The sequence below is a fragment of the Paralichthys olivaceus genome, chromosome 13 (assembly GCF_024713975.1).
Source record: "Paralichthys olivaceus isolate ysfri-2021 chromosome 13, ASM2471397v2, whole genome shotgun sequence".
NCBI classification, from domain to species: Eukaryota; Metazoa; Chordata; class Actinopteri; order Pleuronectiformes; family Paralichthyidae; genus Paralichthys; species Paralichthys olivaceus.
Window position 1 is genome coordinate 11,070,667 of NC_091105.1, and position 16,878 is coordinate 11,087,544.

The 16,878-nt window shown below is 44.0% G+C and overlaps 3 protein-coding genes across 5 annotated transcripts; 1 reads left to right on the forward strand and 2 right to left on the reverse strand.

Moving 5' to 3' along the window:
* Positions 1–570: 570 nt before the first annotated feature.
* Positions 571–12,483, reverse strand: rad54b (RAD54 homolog B). Of its 2 annotated transcripts, none has more exons than XM_020109817.2 (16): positions 12,343–12,483; positions 11,118–11,280; positions 10,793–10,988; positions 5,598–5,819; positions 5,000–5,299; positions 4,749–4,911; positions 4,374–4,599; positions 3,706–3,792; positions 3,497–3,617; positions 3,281–3,420; positions 2,899–3,189; positions 2,544–2,707; positions 2,186–2,447; positions 1,329–1,395; positions 1,039–1,236; positions 571–958 (listed from the first exon to the last, which is right to left on the reverse strand). In XM_020109817.2, exons 2-16 carry the CDS (start codon positions 11,262–11,264, stop codon positions 720–722), a joined length of 2,823 nt encoding a protein of 940 aa, XP_019965376.2. In that variant the 5' UTR covers positions 11,265–11,280; positions 12,343–12,483; the 3' UTR covers positions 571–719. The 2 variants fall into 2 exon arrangements, with proteins under 2 accessions (XP_019965376.2, XP_019965375.2); XM_020109816.2 differs by having other exon boundaries at positions 571–961.
* Positions 6,719–8,945, reverse strand: LOC138404795 (fibrinogen silencer-binding protein). The gene is made up of 2 exons (XM_020109818.2): positions 8,405–8,945; positions 6,719–7,721 (listed from the first exon to the last, which is right to left on the reverse strand). Exons 1-2 carry the CDS (start codon positions 8,809–8,811, stop codon positions 7,175–7,177), a joined length of 954 nt encoding a protein of 317 aa, XP_019965377.1. The 5' UTR covers positions 8,812–8,945; the 3' UTR covers positions 6,719–7,174.
* A 1,361-nt stretch (positions 12,484–13,844) lies between the features above and the next one.
* rnf41l (ring finger protein 41, like) lies at positions 13,845–16,818 on the forward strand. 2 transcript variants are annotated; one of them, XM_069536871.1, is made up of 6 exons: positions 13,845–13,984; positions 14,105–14,311; positions 14,450–14,589; positions 15,691–15,853; positions 15,933–16,053; positions 16,320–16,818. In XM_069536871.1, the coding sequence occupies exons 2-6, from the start codon at positions 14,106–14,108 to the stop codon at positions 16,719–16,721; spliced, it is 1,032 nt and encodes a 343-aa protein (XP_069392972.1). In that variant the 5' UTR covers positions 13,845–13,984; position 14,105; the 3' UTR covers positions 16,722–16,818. The 2 variants fall into 2 exon arrangements, with proteins under 2 accessions (XP_069392972.1, XP_019965374.1); XM_020109815.2 differs by having other exon boundaries at positions 14,450–14,556.
* The last annotated feature ends 60 nt before the right edge of the window (positions 16,819–16,878 follow it).

Here is a 16,878-nt window from a genome sequence, read left to right on the forward strand (position 1 = left end):
ACACACTCAGACACAGACACACGCATGGCAACACGCACATACATAACTCCCACGCTGCAGCTTTGTGTTGAAGGGCATGTAATCTACAATAACAGACTGAACAGATCGCAGTATGTCCCACATCTCAAACACTGCCAATTCACTAGACACCACTCAGGTCATGACATAATAAACTGTGACAGTGAAGCACAAAAACTCAGGTAAAACAAAACTGCCTTTGTTTGTCATCGTGCTTATATCAGAACGTTTCAGGTCCAGGTGACACACTCCTGATGTAGACAGCCCTAAACCACAGTAGAGTACTTTGAATGAGTGGCTGTATACACATTCTCTCCATACCACCCAGCCTCTGTGTCTCCAAAACATGTCTCAGAGCAACATAAATCCTCTGACCCCAAAAAATATGAAAAATAGATGACTCTAGATGAACACTGAGGTAAAATTTCACTAATAAACGCTTGAAAATCTTTTTTTATAATACCCATTCCTTTTGAATGTAATTTATTTCATGAAATACAGTTAACATCTTTCAATAAATATGAAGAGTCAAGAACGTCACAAGTAAAGTCCTTAAAAAGTGTTGGAAACTGTTTTACTGTTGTTTAAACGTGCAGCAGCTGTTGAATGTGTCGTCATGTTGAAACCAGACTGCAGAGAAAGCCCAGAGAGGCTGAAGACAAACATGTAGAAGAATATATATGTGTGTGTGAGAGATTCATCTATAGCTGAAGCGCATGTGTATTCACTGTGTGAGAGATGGTGGTCTGGAAGGCGAATGTGATGTGGTTTCGTGCATTATCAAGGTAGGGGTCTGCAAAGGTGTGCGTGTCACCAGAGAAGTGTCTCCACTGCATCAGCTCAGACATGCTGAGATGCTTCGGCACAGCTACCCCTCCACGGTCACCTTGACGTCCGAGCTGGCACGGTCTGTCAAAAACCGGGACCTCCTCCTCCACGGCTGCTGAGAATGAGGACAAAGGTGAGTCAAGTGAAGTCAACTGGTGTCAGTGTGTGTGTGGGGCATGTTTATGAGCCTACCCTGGACCGATCCGTCCATGCTGCAGCTACAGTTCAGCAGGTCATGAGTTAGAGACGGCGTGTCCGTCAAGCTGAAAAGATCTCGCAGTTCATTGGAGGAGAAGCTGGTGTGTTCAGCGCCTTTACCCAGGTCCACCACAGTCCCAGAAAGCCCCTGTTTGGAGACTTGTCTCTGGAAAATACGCTCCTCAATAGTTCCTGTGAGGAAGTAACACAAACCCAAATGTAAAACTGTGAATCAGTCTGATTTATTAATGTCTGACTCATTTTGTGAGTCAGTGTGTCCTGACCTGCAGTGAGGAGACGATAGATGTGCACGGTCTTCTTCTGTCCATCTCTCCACACTCGAGCCATGGCCTAGACACAGAACACAAGGTAATGTGGTGGAGAACACACTTGCCCACAGTGCCATCTGGTGGACAGGGATGTAGGTCAGCATGTTTCTGTACAGTCAGTGGGAACTTCTACACATATAGTTTGGTTAATTTTGTCTGAACTGAGGAAAAAGAAAATTACCTTATTCACATTGACTTTAAACATATATAATAAAGAGATTAGAAAAGTCACTTATTATAATTATTAATCAAGATTGAAACTGGACTTCTTTTGAAAACAATAACGTATAGGTCAGGTTAAAGAAGGACCAAAATTCGAAAAATTTTAAGCAGAACAATGAAAAGGACATAATTTCACTTTATAATTGTTCACATAGATTCCCTTTATTCTTTAGGTGATGCACACACTTGTCGTTTTAATTATTTGCTCTTCCTATATATTTTCTGTATTTGTTTTTTACACCGACTGATAATGAGCAACTGTTTCATCAAAATCTCATGTCCAGCAGATGATTAAATAGAAGTTTATCTTTAAAATTTGTATTCAATCATGTATTCATCTACAAATCATAAAATCCAGTGACTGAAATAAGTCCACTTGGAAGGGGGCCCAGATGGTTTCAGTTTGCTGAGTGAGCCAGATTAGTTGTGAAAGTACCATGAACGTGTGTGTGTGTGTGTGTGTCTGTGTGTGTGTGTGTGTGTGTGTGCGTGCGTGCGTGCATGTGTGTGTGTGTCCTGCTCTGTAGCCATTGTAGTTAGTCAAAGAGAACAGTGTTGCAGACTTTGAACCCTCCGTGTGGGTGCCTTACCTGAATATCGTTGGCAGGGTTCCAGTCAATATCATAGAGCACCAGATGGGAAGCACCGATCAGATTAAGTCCCACACCTCCTGCCTTGGAGCTCAGGAGAAACACAAAGTTCGGAGAATAGGAGCTGTTGAAACTGTCCACCAGTCGCTGTCTCTTGTTGGTAGGCGTGTGTCCGTCTAGTCGGCAGAAGGTGTAGCCCATGTGCACACAGAAGTCTTGGAGCAAGTCAAGAGTTTGAGTGTAGTTGGACACTACGACCACCCTGCAAGGACACAGATACACTGTCAAGCCTGCAGATGTAGAGTATAAACAGTTGAAAATGTAGTCATGTAAATGAAAACACTGGACACACACACACCTGTCTGAAGGGTTGAGCTGTCTGATGGCAGTCAACAGGTCCGACAGAACAAGGAGTTTTCCTGAATCGGTCATGTTCAATCCTCCTGACGAGTAGGATTCTGGGAAAAGATCTACCAATCCATCATATATTGAACTCTCCTCTGATCCGTGGTTTAGTCTCTCCTGAAAAAACGACAACAAAGGGGCTTTTAGTCAAGACTGGGATTCAAATATCCAGGGACACAGCTAAATAATACACTTTTAACATCAGAACTCCAAAGACTCAAGAGTTTAATGAATAACTACAACATAAAAAAATCAACAAGTGTCAGTGTGAGACTAGTGCCACTCCCTGAAAGCTAATAAAATATGACCTTGACGGTGGAGTAGAGCAGGCCGGGGTGGTTACACAGCTTCTTCAGTGCAGTGATGCAGGCCAGGTGTGTGTGTGTTTGCGTGGAGCCCTGAAGGCAGGCTCTGAAGACTCGATGGCACAGGAGATGCCTGTAAAGCTCTAGCTGCAGAGGGGATGGGTCACAGAAAAGTGTCCAGTCAAGACGAGGGGGCAGGTACCGGTTGATGATCTCCTGCGTCCGTCTCAGGATGAACATGCCAGTCAGGCGAGACAGCTCAGCTGCTCGGTCTTCACCCAAAACTCTCTCCTCCTGTCGGCAGAGAATGATGAGTTGACTTCAGATGAAGATTTCTCAATACAAGAGATGGAGATTCACAGAAAACAGACAGAGGGCGCTTTACCTCGGTGCAGGAGGGTTGCCTGGAGCGCAGAATTGGCTCCTCATACACTTTCCTGTAAGCCGTCAATGACCCGAGAATCCCTGGGTTTACGAACTCTATAAGAGCATAAAACTCCTGCAGGTCGTTCTGTACTGGAGTGCCTTCAAAACACAAAGACAATTCATTGTAAAACCTTCACAAGACCTCAGCCAATCTCAGAAACAACCAAGTGTGTACCTGTCAGTATGACCCTGCGATTACAGCTGAGGCTACTGAGAGCAGAGGATGTTTTAATTGTGCTGTTCTTTAATCTGTGACCCTCATCGCAAATGACAAGACCAAAATCCACTTTTTGTACCTGAGAACACAAGGGAAATAAAATACAAGTTTCAACTGGTGTATTTGAAGGCGAATGTGTTTTAAAGTCAAATTCGTTGCGATCATACCTGCTCTTGGCAGCGCAGCAGCATCTCATAGCTGATCACCAGAACGCTGTGCAGAGGAGACAACACAAACTGCTCTATCCTGTGGTCCTGTACATGTCAAGAAAGAATGAATATTGATGACTTAATGCATGTTTAATACATGGTTAAGGGGAATGATTCAATGTGACACTTTGATTCAAATTAATTGCTTTATAAAAAGACATATGTACATTTTTCTGCTGGAAAATGTAATTTCCTATCAAGAGCTACAGCCATTTTTGCATTTACAAGACCATGACAAGAGGTTGTTATACGCCCTCTGAGCAGAGCTACTTCATCAGGACAGACACAGTCCACAGTGACTCGCTATTTGAAAGCGATGCGATGGGCTGGCCAGGCCGGGGCTAGCTGGTTAGCTTGCTCACATCATTAGATTAACAGAAGTGACAAAAAATAAAAGCAAAACAAGAGGCATTAACATTGGCTTTCTTTAATGTTAATGTTAATTCAAGAAGGAAGAAACTATTATTGTTTTCACATATGCTCTTAAATCTTAAGCACAATGAGCTTACTCATATTGAAATGTAATTTAAAAATATAATTCTCTTGCCTTCATGAGAAATTGAACTTGGACTGTTGGATCTACTTAAAATTTCTCAAGGAGAACCCCTGTCCTGCCTCCCCCTCACCTGATCCACTGTGAAAACACTGATCCTCTCGCGGCCCAGCCACTTGTTAAACTCTGCACCCCAGTTCTGCACAAGGCTGCCAGGAGTGACCACCAGGACACGCTTAGCAACTGGCGTCCCACCATACGGCCCCTGCCTCAGCAGCGTCCAGGACAGTGCCACGCTCTGGAGGGTCTTCCCCAGACCCATCTCATCAGCCAGGATGGCACCGTAGCGACCCACAGCTCTTAAAATACACACACACCAAACATAATGATACGATCTACTAGGAATCCTGAGTATAGCTGTGATTACTCTCCTGTGAGGCAGAAACTGAATAATTTAGTGGTTATTTAAACAGTATTTGAGAACATGTTACAGGAAGCATTTCATCACCTCATGCCCATGACACACTCATATAGGAAGAGCAGGCCATCTCTCTGGTGGGGTCTCAGGTGAGTGGTCAGGTGAGGGTCAAGCACAACATCAACTACAGGAAGTCCTGGCTTGTTATTAGACCACTGGTGGTTAGGGGAAGGACGAGGCATCACCAGTGCACCTGAGGACGTAAAGTATATCCATAAGAATGAATTCATCCAGGAAAACCTCTATTCGAAGAAGTTACATTTCTTATTTCATCTCCATACCTGGAGCTTGGGGGTCATGGCGAGGTCTCGTCTTGTTGATTTGCGCTGGTTTACTTCCTGGATGCTCAGCTCTTCCTGCCAGGGTTGGAGGGCAGAAAGGTTTGGATGCAAAACGACGAGGAGGGGGAGGAGCTGACTTTGTTTGTGGCTCCTCGCTCTCTATTTGGACCTCTTGGAAACAGCGTCCCTTGGAAAAGTCTTCGGCAGAAATGATCCCCATCACTTCCACCTCCTTCCCACCAACCATCAGGGTCTGTCCCTCAGAAAGAGAGGCCAACTCCGACACCTTGTAGCCACTACCTACACACAAACATGGATAAACATAACACAAGACATTAGATATAATGTGAATAATATTCCACAGTAGAACACAATCAATGTCTTTAGTAGAGTCACTCCTACAGAATATAGCACGTTTACTGTCTGCTATTTTATCAAAATTCTTCACTAAAAATATCTGCAAAAAGGCATTCACTCTACTTTCTCTCTACAACTGTAACACAAGATCTGGTGTCAAGATCTGTACAAAAGCTGCTGACAACTTGAAGCTGGAGCTAAACTGATGATACATTGATTGTACAAAGACAAAATGTCTCACCTTTACCGATGTCTTTTCCTTCCATGTCTTTAAGAGTGACTGTGCGCCCTCTCGTCACCAGGACTGCATCACCCTCCCAGCGCTTATGTTTCTTCTTACTGGCCTTACACCACATCACACTGAAGTAACACGCTCCATCCTGACTGCAAGCAGAGTCTGACCCTGAAGGGGGGTGTGGGGTTTGAGGAGACCCAGGACTCAACTGAGGAGAACCACTCACCCCTGTAGAAAAGAGAAATACAACAGACATAAGACTTACCAGCAGAGGTCCCTGTTGCACTGAGACTAAACGTGTTACTAGACCTTCAAACCAGGTTGACCAACCCCATATTGGATATACATGTATGAAGGTCAGATCAATCCTGATTCAAACCAAATTTCACTGGTTAGTAGATATTAACAATCTTCTTGTGCCTATTTCAGATCTTTCCTTTATTGCACAAGAAAATTGGAAAACAACCATTTGCTATGTTAAGGAAAGTAAAAATGATCAAATCCTCAAAGTTGATTAGTTCTTCTCTGGCCCATACCCTGCCCTAACCTTCCACCAGGTTTCAAGAACAGGAGTTCAGGATTTTTTGCGTGATCCTTGTAATAGAAAAACAAACAGACAGACAAACAGCAATGAAAACATAACCTCTTTAAAGTTCCATAAAACAGCTGAAATCAGGGAGAGGGACGTTGCACATGTAATAAACACAGGACCACAACAACACTGAGCTTATTTTTTTAATAGAAATGAGCAAACATGTGGACAAACTGTAAAATAGACTGACGACACTCATATACCAACATTACAATACAATCAATGCTGTACTTACATACTTTAAATAACAATTACATCACAAAACCAAAACCACAGCTCCCTTCTTTTGTTCACTCGACTGGCCATCGATTCAGCAACAAGATAGAATTTCTGACTGACCCTGGTGCACTGTATTTGTCATTATTAGCATAATATGTTAAGGCTTTGAAAGTTTAACTTGTGCTTCAGTCATTGTACCTGCTCTAAAACTGCTAATAGGTTTATCACACCTGATTTCTACAGATGTCATATTAGGTGGACATTTTATTTACAAATAATTAACAGGGCACTAAACGATCTCCCTGATATGATCGTTGCTATAAATCTTCAGACAATCTTGGATAAAGATCATTGATGCTGTGCTAACATTCTCGTATATACATAATTGTGGCTGAACGTACCCGTAAGGTACACATCTGTCACGACTACAAATATTCCCTTCCAACATCTGGACTCTAACATTTATTTGACCTGTTCTGGCCGATCACAGTGTTTGTAAAATGAGCATCTACAGGTTTTGTTACCTCTGCTGTCAAAAAGTGCAGGACTGACGACAAACTATGAACCTTGATGAGCAACATGAGGAATGATGGCAACACAAATCTGCCTTATCCTGCAGCATCACACAGGATTCGGTGTCTGTACGAGGCACTATACGTTTCCACAAAGAAATCGAATTCAGAAACAGCTCTCACTAAACTAATCAGTGTGATTGCTAATCAGGGACTCGCAAGGGCATCTCTCTTTCTGACACTGTGTGTTTTTACACTTGTTATAGAGGAATTGAAAGTCCATGTCTCAGTCGAGCAGCCTTTAGTTTCTCCACTTTGATCTTGGCTCTCAGAAGTTCCTCCTCCAGCTCCTGCTTCCTCTTTAGCCCCTCTCGTTTCTCCTCCAGGAACAGGGCAACCTTCCTGTGATTGGCTAACACTAGCTCATGTTCCTCTTTGGCCAGCTGCAGAGGGCGAAACCTATCAGGCTCGGGGTGGGGGTAAATGTCGTTTTGATAGAGGTCATGGCGTAAGGGCAGCGGCGAGGTGGAGAGCGGGATGTTAACAGAGGAGGGCGTAGGAGACAGGGATGCTTCGTAATCTTGCACACTGTCCAAGTCCTGCTCCCCCTCCTGCTCCTGGCCTCCATCCAGTGTGTGTGTGGAGAGAATGGGAAGTTCTGGCGGTGGCTTAACATCCTCTTCAGGGTCCAGCTGGACCACATCGTGGGGGATACTTGGGACAGCTGCTGAGTAATCCTGGAGTTCAGCCAGAGAGGAGCTGCTGCCAGGATGTTCGACGGAAGAGTTGTGCTTGCTGTATATTAATCTACAAATGGAAAGAAGGATAAAAAAATTGAACTGACACTACAGGGTTTACACTACATTTAATCAATGTCTCCATTTTTACGTTTAGTGTGTGGAGAGCTCACTAAATGAATCAATCACAGGATTAATTCATTAATCAGAGTAGACACGAGGGAATTTAGTGATTTGCCAAAGTAATAACAACAAATCTTTTTCTGGCTGCAGCCTCACAGATGCCAAAGATCCCCTTTTCTTTTTGTTTCACGTTATTTTAGCTTTTCTGATTTTTGGTCACACTGAGTAACCAAGTTCAAAACAAAGTTAGTATTTGTCTCAAAAGCAAACAATTAATGATTAACTTTAAATCTCCTTGACAGATTAATCAATACCTGGCTAGTGCTGAGTATTTTGTGTGTGAAACTACTGACCAGCTGCAGGTAAATGACAGAAACTGGAAAAAACAGGACAAGATGCATTTTCTTGCTAAACCTTACCATGATCAGTGAGTGTGTAATCTGATTGGGTTTGGGAAGAGCGAGTACTGCCCCTCCCTCCTCTCCTCTCACAGTTGAATCTGTGTCTTAACTACAAACTGTTTTGGAGCTACAGATGAATGTGTGCGCTCAGTAAACACTCTCCTGACTCTAGTGTCTTTCCTTCAGTTCTTTATTGAAATGTGTTGTTTGTTTAAATATCTCACTGTACCTGCGCAGTGCCTGGTCCTTTTCATGGATGGGCACGTGGTGAAACAGGTGAGGGATCATCTCCATGATTCTCCTGGTTGGCTCAGAGATGCTGGCTCTGTACTCCGGTTGGGCGTGTCTCCGCTGCATCACTTCCTGCTTGGCCGACTCCTTCAGCCTCTTGTAGAGGGTCCTGAGGCCCTGGGCCGTGCGTAGAGGTCTGTCCCCTCCCAAGGCGTTGTACTGTTCGGCCACAGTGTCCCAGCACTTGTTCTTGTCCACGATGACCGCGTGCTTGTTGGTGTGCTCCTCCAGGATGCGGATGTGAGGACGGACCAGCTTCAACAGGTCCAGCTTCTCAGAGAGGGTGAAGTTGGAGGAGCGAGCTTTGCCCACCATGCTGGACAGAAACACAGAGCTGGATGCCATCTTATAGCATAGCGGACTGACCAAGTCAGGCTTACGGCTGTCGCCCCTCTGTAGCCACACTCAATAATGTGGCTCCTTACGATTCCCACCTGTCTTTTTCTTTTTGTCCCTACTGCTGGTTCCTCTCAGTCCACAGTGATGCAGCTACCACTGGTCTAACTCCCATACCTGCCTCTTTTACCTTCTCTTCTTCCTCTCTGAATCAAATCTAAGCTATGTCTAACATATGGATGGAATCAGACAGTACTCCTGGCTTCCCTCTCAGCTACGTTGCACAACAAAAACAGGCTGTGCTGCACACAATAAGAATCAGGCTTAACTAGGCCAGCCTCGTTTAGGCCCCCGCCTACCGCGGAGGGCTTTGGATGAATTCCTCCCAGCTTAGGCTGACGTAGCTAAGCCGCTTAAACCCAGCCCGACCTACTTACAGCTCGGTCTCTGTAAACCCCAAACCAAGCACAGCACAGAGCAGAGCGCAGAGCCTCCACATTATAACACATGCACATCTGCAGCGGCTCTGCACAAAAGGGGGGAACAGTGTTCAGACAGCGTGGAGCAGGTTATCAGGGGCCAGGACACTGTTTTCTACAACTGAGTGACGCTTGGAAATAGCGCTGGCTTAACTAAATGAGTGGGGGAGGGGTCTGGGGGCGCGCTGCGCATGCCCGCAGATCAACGCTCCATGCTGGATGTAAACAACGACTCTGCATTACACAAAGTATGGGTATAATTGTATATTAACCAATGGGTATAATTAAAACATGTGGGGCGTAAGAGCCGAACGTGCAACGAGCGAGAAGCAGAGCGTGTGTGTGTGTGTGTGTGTGTGGATGGTGCAGAGACGGAGGCAGGGAGCGTGTCGCTCTGATCCCGAGCACAGCCCTAATCTCACCGCCGCTGCCACCACACCATCCCGCCAATTTACATGATGCTGGACCTGCTGTCACCCGGCCCGGGCTTTAACATCTACCCAGCGTGTGTGTGTGCATGCGCGCGTGCGTGTGATAATTAGCCACAGAAGAGCGACATCATCCCGGTTTACGTTTTTGTTGTGTGAAAAGAAGAAAAGCGAAAGGAGGGAGATCTAACAGAGGAACACGTGTCTTTAAGTGCTTACACACCTCTGCACAGTTATCGTGCATTTATCTGTTGAGCACACACGCGCTGTGCTGCTGTGACCATGTGTGACAATAAGACATAACACGCAGTGAGAACCAGGCTGTAGCTTTGTGTTGAACCTGGCAGACCCCCTCATGTCTCTGAAGAGGGCAACAACATCTAAAACCAAGAAATCTGGATTCATCCAGCTGAACTGAGAAAAATCTCTTTAGAACCAAACATTATATAATTGAAGAGAGAATATTATTTGAGGTATATAATAATTCAGTCATAATAATTACCATCTGAACAGGAAAAGCATTTTTCATGTCTACATAAATTTATCTACATTGATATTATTTTTAGTCAAGTTACTTTTCATAAGAAACTATTCATATAGGTCGTTTTTGAAGATTCATTCTTATTTCTATCCACACAGCTTCCTTACAGTTGATTCTTTTTTCGTAGGGAATGTCGAGTGGGGCATGCACTGGACTCTTGATCACACGTCAGACTTTTTTTCCAGTAGTGATGTTTCAATGTTAATCAATGAGGCATCAGTGTGGGCTGTGAATATGAAATCTCTAACTCTCTTAATGGCCATCAGTTTTTCCATAACAGGTATTGAAAGTTCTGGCACCGAAGTGTAATATTTCGTTTATACATTTCCTTCACATTGGTTTTTGCCTGAGGCAGACTTGTAACAAAATGATGCTCAATAAAACTTGCAGAGGTTCCGATTCCTGCGTGCAACAGCCCTTTTTTATGATCATGGGTGTTTTTTCTGTGCAGCATTCATATCAATAAAGTCTTGTTGTTGTATCATAATCTGCACATTACTATTTAGCAAGTAATGTTCCGGCCATAAATCTTCATGTCATACCTGCTGTTCTGTTGTCTTCTGCATAGTCTTTGCTGCCAGTGTCAGGATATTCCGTGTTGTCATCATTTTCCTTACTTTCCGTCGCACTGAGAACGCGAGCCAGAGCCTTGGACAAGGCTGGAGCAGCCGGTGCAGCTTTGGGCTGGACATCACACCTTGTCTCACTCGGAGCTGGTACTGATAGACTTCTCTGGACCTGCATGATGAAGCGAACAGAATTTATAATCTGGGGATTTTCAAACAATACTGGATGATCTATAAAGATGATGGAAGTCAAGTGAATACTGAGGGATCAGACTCCAGGTAAACAATGTGAATACTTTACCTTTTCCAGTGCATTGCCTAATCCACTTTTAGGGGCCAGGGGCTTGGATTCAGTCACAGGACATGAGGTAGAGGCCCCAGGAGGCATAAATCGAGGCTTTTTCCATGCATTACCCAAAAGCTGGCTGGGTGCTGCTGAGCGCCTCATTGTTCTACTAATTTATCTAGTTAAGACAGAAAACAATAACAACATTTAATCATAACCAGCATATAATCATATCAGCTAATTAAGTGGCCTAGGAAAATCAAAGGAGAACCAAAATATAGAAATATAATCATCACATTTTACAAGTTCACAGAGATTAAAAACACATTTGTTCCAATCTTTCCAAAAACAAGTTGCTGTCTCAGTTGAGGCCCCTTGACTATGATTACAACAAGACTGCTTGACAGATATACAATACACATACCTGCATATTGTACCATTACTGACAGCAACTTCAATTCACTTGTCATCGCTGCTTCCTTGCTCTCTATCAGACATTTTCTTATATAGAAATACTTTAAACATCAACACACTTTTCCATGATGTTACAAGTTGTGTCTTCTAATCAATGTTGTAAAAAGTGTGGGTGTGTTTTTTTGTTGATGTCTATTGCACTTCTGTCCGTCCTGGGAGAAGGGTTAGGGTTTCTCCGTTTTCTTCCCTGTTAATAGGTTTTTGGTAGTTTAACTTTATTCTTGTCGAGGGTTAAAGACAGAGGATGTCGCACCTTGTTAAGTCCAATGAGATAAATTGTGATTTGTGAATATGAGCTATACAACATAAATCTGATTGATTAATTGAATGCATCATTATCTGCCACCTGCAGCTTTTGAGGATTTACATTGTCTACAGCTCCACTACAGTAGTTTGCTCTGTTTTAAGGAGACTACGCTGTAAAACGTGTTGTTTTTAACATCTGCACAGAGAAAATCTTGTGCAAACACTGATGCACACTGCTTCCTAATGTTAGGACCCACACATTGACTTTATTCATTAACCACTTCATTAAGGACTTGGGCTGCCACGTAACATAATGATCTAATCGATGTTCCTTTTACACTTTAAACGTCTTTCATACGTTCACACATCACGATAAACACATCCAGCTGAGTGGCTACATGAAGCTGTTGTATCATGTAGCAGGTTAGCATGACAGCTAACTGGCTCGCGGCAGTTGCTCGCTGTGTAAACGTTGCTGTTGTGTCATGTTGGCCAAAGTGAGACAACGTGTGATACTTACCGACACGAACCAAACGGTAGAAGAAGACATTCAAAGTCTCAAACTCTCACTTTATTCCACTTCTACTCGTTTACTCGCGTCTCGGTGCTTCAACTCCACATCCTGTTCCGTTTCTCCCGCGGAATGATTCGAAGCGCCCGATTGGTTGCTTCCACCACACTGGGCGTGGTCAAGAGGAGCGAGGTGCGCTCGGTAGTTGATTGGACTCGAGTTTGCCGCGGAGCTCCTCCTCCGGTTTTCCGCCTCCCGCCGGTCCCCGGGTTATAAATCGAGCACACCCTGAATCCTCAAGACAGATGACCTCATCTCAACCCTTTAACTGCTGACGTCACACAGAAGAACTGTAGAAGTTGTTGTTATTGATTCAAAAATTATGAATAATAATTATTACAACTGTTGAGATATTTAATAATGTGTTAAAGGAGGGGTGGTGCCAGAATCTGTCTTATTTATTTATTTCTAAATCTGCATCTGTCTGTGTAGTAGTAAATGTAGTCATTTGTGTGTGTGTGTGTGTGTGTGTGTGTGTGTGTGTGTGTGTGTGTGTGTGTGTGTACGTCTTTTCATTCATTATTATAATTACAGCAACTTTTTAAAACGTATGAGTTATTTCAAAATAATGTCTTGAGTTTCTCAATATTTTATCTAATTAAATTCTATTTCATTTTGAAGAAGTGGCTAAGGACAACAGATTAAGAAGAGCCCATACAGCTCACATCTGTTAATCAATGATCACTGTCTCTGTCAACAAAAAAAAAAATTAATTGATAAAAAATACAATACTTAATATTGGCTTCAAATTCATTAATCAGTAGTAATAATAGCCAATTAATAGAAAACACAAAAATAAAATATTGATGGGACTTGCATAATGAGTGCTTTTACTTTTGAGAACATTTTTCCGATCTTGTACTTATAATGCATTTATTTTGGTGAATGCATGATGAATACCAGATCTGTGATGCGTGTATTTGAATATTTTTACATTGCAAAGCATCCGCTCCTCCACCACTGACACCAACCTCACACTATAAATGGACTGGGATGAGTCCAAGAGTTTGCACTTTGATGTTTGTGGTCTGAGAGTGTGTTGTCATCTGATGTCGTGCAGTCTGTAATCCAATCAGGGAGGGAGAGAGAGTGTTATCCATGTTAATCCCACATGCAGAGAGAGAGAGAGAGAGGCAGAAAGAGAAATCCAGGGTAGCCTGGGTCATTAACAAAGACAGAAACAGTTGAAGGGCAGCAGTAATCTCTGAAGGCTACGCCACTGCTCAGCATTACTGGTAAGGCAAAAATACAAACAAAGCCCACTGCATGCTGAAGAATCTGTCTCTGTGAGTTGAGTGCTTCCTCTGCTGTAATTCTGTCTGTCTCTCTGATCTGATCTCGCCTGACAGCTGCCTGCCCAGGTCCCAAACCCTGGTTGTCAGGGGACACCTCTCCATGGAGACACAGTCCCAAGGGCAGGGGAGGGCTTTAGGAGAGAGGAGACCCTCACCTTGATGGAGCAATAAGTCAAAGAGGGAGGATGAGGAGGTTGTAGCAGCAGAGAGGACACCTGTGGAGGAGCCAGTGGAGTGGATATCAACAGGAAGACAGAAGGTGGAGGAGGTGGATGAAGAGAGAGTTAACTCGTCAGGTAGGAACATCGACATCAGATCTGAACGTTTTGAAAACTGAAGAAACAAACGAGCCTATACAGTGTCTAGACTGAACTTTCTTCCCAGCTCTTGTCATGTTCTGTGTGATGTGCTTGTAGGATGGGTTATGATCTTGAGAGGTTCGTGGGCTTCGTGAACGAGGGTCTGCTGTGCTGTGTGTGCCGAGACGTGTTGGAGCGCCCCCTCCAGGCGCCCTGTGAACATGCCTACTGTAGCGCATGCATCAGCAGCTGGCTGGTCCATCACCACTCCTGTCCTGAGGACAGGCAGCCGCTGGATGTGGGGAGTCTCAAACCTCTCTACAGGTGTGTCTCCATCTCTGCAGCTGCGAGTCTCATAGTTCTTCATGTGCAATTCCTCACAGCTTCTTTTCACTGGCATCACCAATGCTCCCTCCTCATCTGTCTCTGATTGTGTTCCTGTCTTTGTATGTGTGATGACAGGTACATGCGTAATGACCTGAACCGTCTGCAGATCCGTTGTGTGAACGCAGCCCAGGGGTGTGACGTGGTCTGCTCCCTGGAGGGCCTGCACACACACGAGGATGAGTGTGAGTTTGCCTTCATATCCTGCTCCAACACAGGTACGACCCCTCATGCTGACTGCAAGGCCGCTCATCTCCTGGGTCCTGTTACATCTTTTATTTGATCTTAGTTGTAAGATTCAATTGCACAAAAGTAATGTGACACCTGAGCGTGGGGGGTGAGCAACAGGTGAGTCCTGTTGTCATGGCTACTCCACAAACTCGTGGGACTAGCTCAGGACTCAAAGCTGCACAGCATAGACGCCTCACACACACACAAACACACACATACACACACTTTGGGTCAACTTCCCATCAGTCTTTAATGAGCGTTTCACAAGTTTGGTGTGTATTTGTAGCATGTGCTCACATTGTGACTGTGACCTGTCATTGGCAGGTGGAGAATACATATGTTACCGCTGTGGTAGGTATAGTGACAGAGTGTGTGCATGCTGTGTGATTATTTGCTGTGTGAAATACAACAGGCACTAACAGCAACATATAATTTAACATTAGATTCAACCTGATATTCAATGTCACTGTCTATGAATGCTTTGGAAATAATTACAATATGCTCTCCGTACATAAATTCTCTTTTTTCCTCTATACCAACCTTAAAAGCTGGATTTCAGTAAAAAAAATTCAGAAGCATCCACAGTGACGCTAAAGTTTTTTTCTCCAACCTTTGAAATAGAATTAAATGTCTCGATAGTAACAAGCAATTTCATATCCTTATGTGGATTACTCCAGAAAGAGAGGGCACTGCTTTTTAGTCAAGTTCTGTTCTAACTCTTGGGATCAGCATTCATAGAATATTGTGTTATGAGAGAATTTTGGTTTTTACACGTGTATGTACACATATGAAACATGTTAAATAAAAAATAACAAATCTACCTTTACATGCACAAAAAGCAGATTTTAGTGAATGTTCCTCAAAAGTAATACAGAAGAGTGAATTATTATGATTCTACAAAATCAGCAGCATGTTCCATTCACGTAGAGTTTGAAATTGCATCTTCACATTGGACCTTTGAGATTTGTTTTTTTCTTTCAAGTCGAGTGTAATTTTGACTTGAACAACATTGTGGAGCTGCCCTCTTTAAACCCAGTTTCATTTTGTATAATGTTGCACCAGGTCTCATGTTGCCTCTCTCCTCTCAGGTTGTCCCGTGCAGATAGAGAGGCGAGGTTTGGAGGCTCACTTGTCAGAATGTAACTTCTGCAGCAGAGAGTGTCCCAACGGCTGTGGTCATACACTTCTCTCCACCGATCAATCTCAACACAACTGTGTGGCAGAGCTGCGCACAGAGGTGGAGATGCTCAGGTGCGTCTCTGACATAGTCGCACAGAGTTGGAATAGCTCTGCACATCATAACCCTGGTCTTGTTGAATGTTTCCTGAAGGGCAGAGATGCTGTGTAAGTTGGAGGAGGTGAGACGAGAGATGGAGTCTCGGTTGGACTCACAGAGGAGACACATGGTGCAGAAAGAGTCACAGCTGAAGAACGAGGTGGAGGAGCTCAAGGTGACACTTCAATCTCACTGTCACTCAGTTTTTAAAATGAGAGAAGACAAAGTACATTTACTGAATCAAATGTTTGATGTCATGGCACATTATTGAATATTTATACTACATTTACAAAATTATACAGCATTTCAGAGATATTTACTTTCATATATATATATAATTGACAGCTATTAATGAGACCATATTGTAAACCAAATTCATGCTTCAAAGTGACAGTTCTTCATCGCTGCATGTCGGTGCTCTGTGTAATCCTCTCCCTCCAGGGTCAGTTGTCCCTTGTGATGTGCGACATGCGAGCCCTGTTGGGAGCAGAGCGTCTGAGGCGACAGGAGCTGGCAGAGGCAGAGCTGGAGAAGAGAGAGCTGCTGGAGCTCCTGAGAGACCTGCAGCCCATCAAGAGTCAGCATCCCGTTGACCTGGTAGCCAGAGAGCAGCAGGGGGCGCAGCCGGCACCCGGGTGGGAGCAACACACAGACGTGACTAGACACCAGCAGAGGAAGGCGTCTTTGCATTCCTCCAGTCTGTGTCTGCATTCAGCTCAGGGGATGAATCAGTCAGGTCCACCACCATCACCGCAGCTGGGGGAGGGGGGGCGCAAGGGTGGTACCCGGAGTCTGACTCTGGACTGCATCAAGAGGAAGAACCGGGAGGTGACTGTAATCTGAGGAGACTGGACTGATGAGACGTCAGCCAGATCTGAAGAGATTAATTCTTCTTTTGAAATATTTTGGCAACAATTTCGATGCAATTACATGCACTGAACTAAAGAGTACAGAAAGTTATGTAGTAATCTGTTATGATGAGTTTTAGATGTTTGTTTTT

Excerpts from the sequence above, each read along its gene's own strand:
- rad54b (XM_020109816.2), bottom strand. The coding sequence starts at position 11,264 with ATGAGGCGCTCAGCAGCACCCAGCCAGCTTTTGGGTAATGCATGGAAA. Across the intron at positions 5,820-10,792 it reads AGAAGACAACAGAACAGCAG|GGGTGAGTGGTTCTCCTCAG; the intron begins GTATGACATGAA and ends TCTTTTCTACAG. Across the intron at positions 3,190-3,280 it reads GGCAACCCTCCTGCACCGAG|GAGGAGAGAGTTTTGGGTGA; the intron begins GTAAAGCGCCCT and ends CTCTGCCGACAG.
- LOC138404795 (XM_020109818.2), bottom strand. The coding sequence starts at position 8,811 with ATGGCATCCAGCTCTGTGTTTCTGTCCAGCATGGTGGGCAAAGCTCGC. Across the intron at positions 7,722-8,404 it reads AAGGACCAGGCACTGCGCAG|ATTAATATACAGCAAGCACA; the intron begins GTACAGTGAGAT and ends TTCCATTTGTAG.
- rnf41l (XM_069536871.1), top strand. The coding sequence starts at position 14,106 with ATGGGTTATGATCTTGAGAGGTTCGTGGGCTTCGTGAACGAGGGTCTG. Across the intron at positions 15,854-15,932 it reads ACAGAGGTGGAGATGCTCAG|GGCAGAGATGCTGTGTAAGT; the intron begins GTGCGTCTCTGA and ends TGTTTCCTGAAG. Across the intron at positions 16,054-16,319 it reads ACGAGGTGGAGGAGCTCAAG|GGTCAGTTGTCCCTTGTGAT; the intron begins GTGACACTTCAA and ends CTCTCCCTCCAG.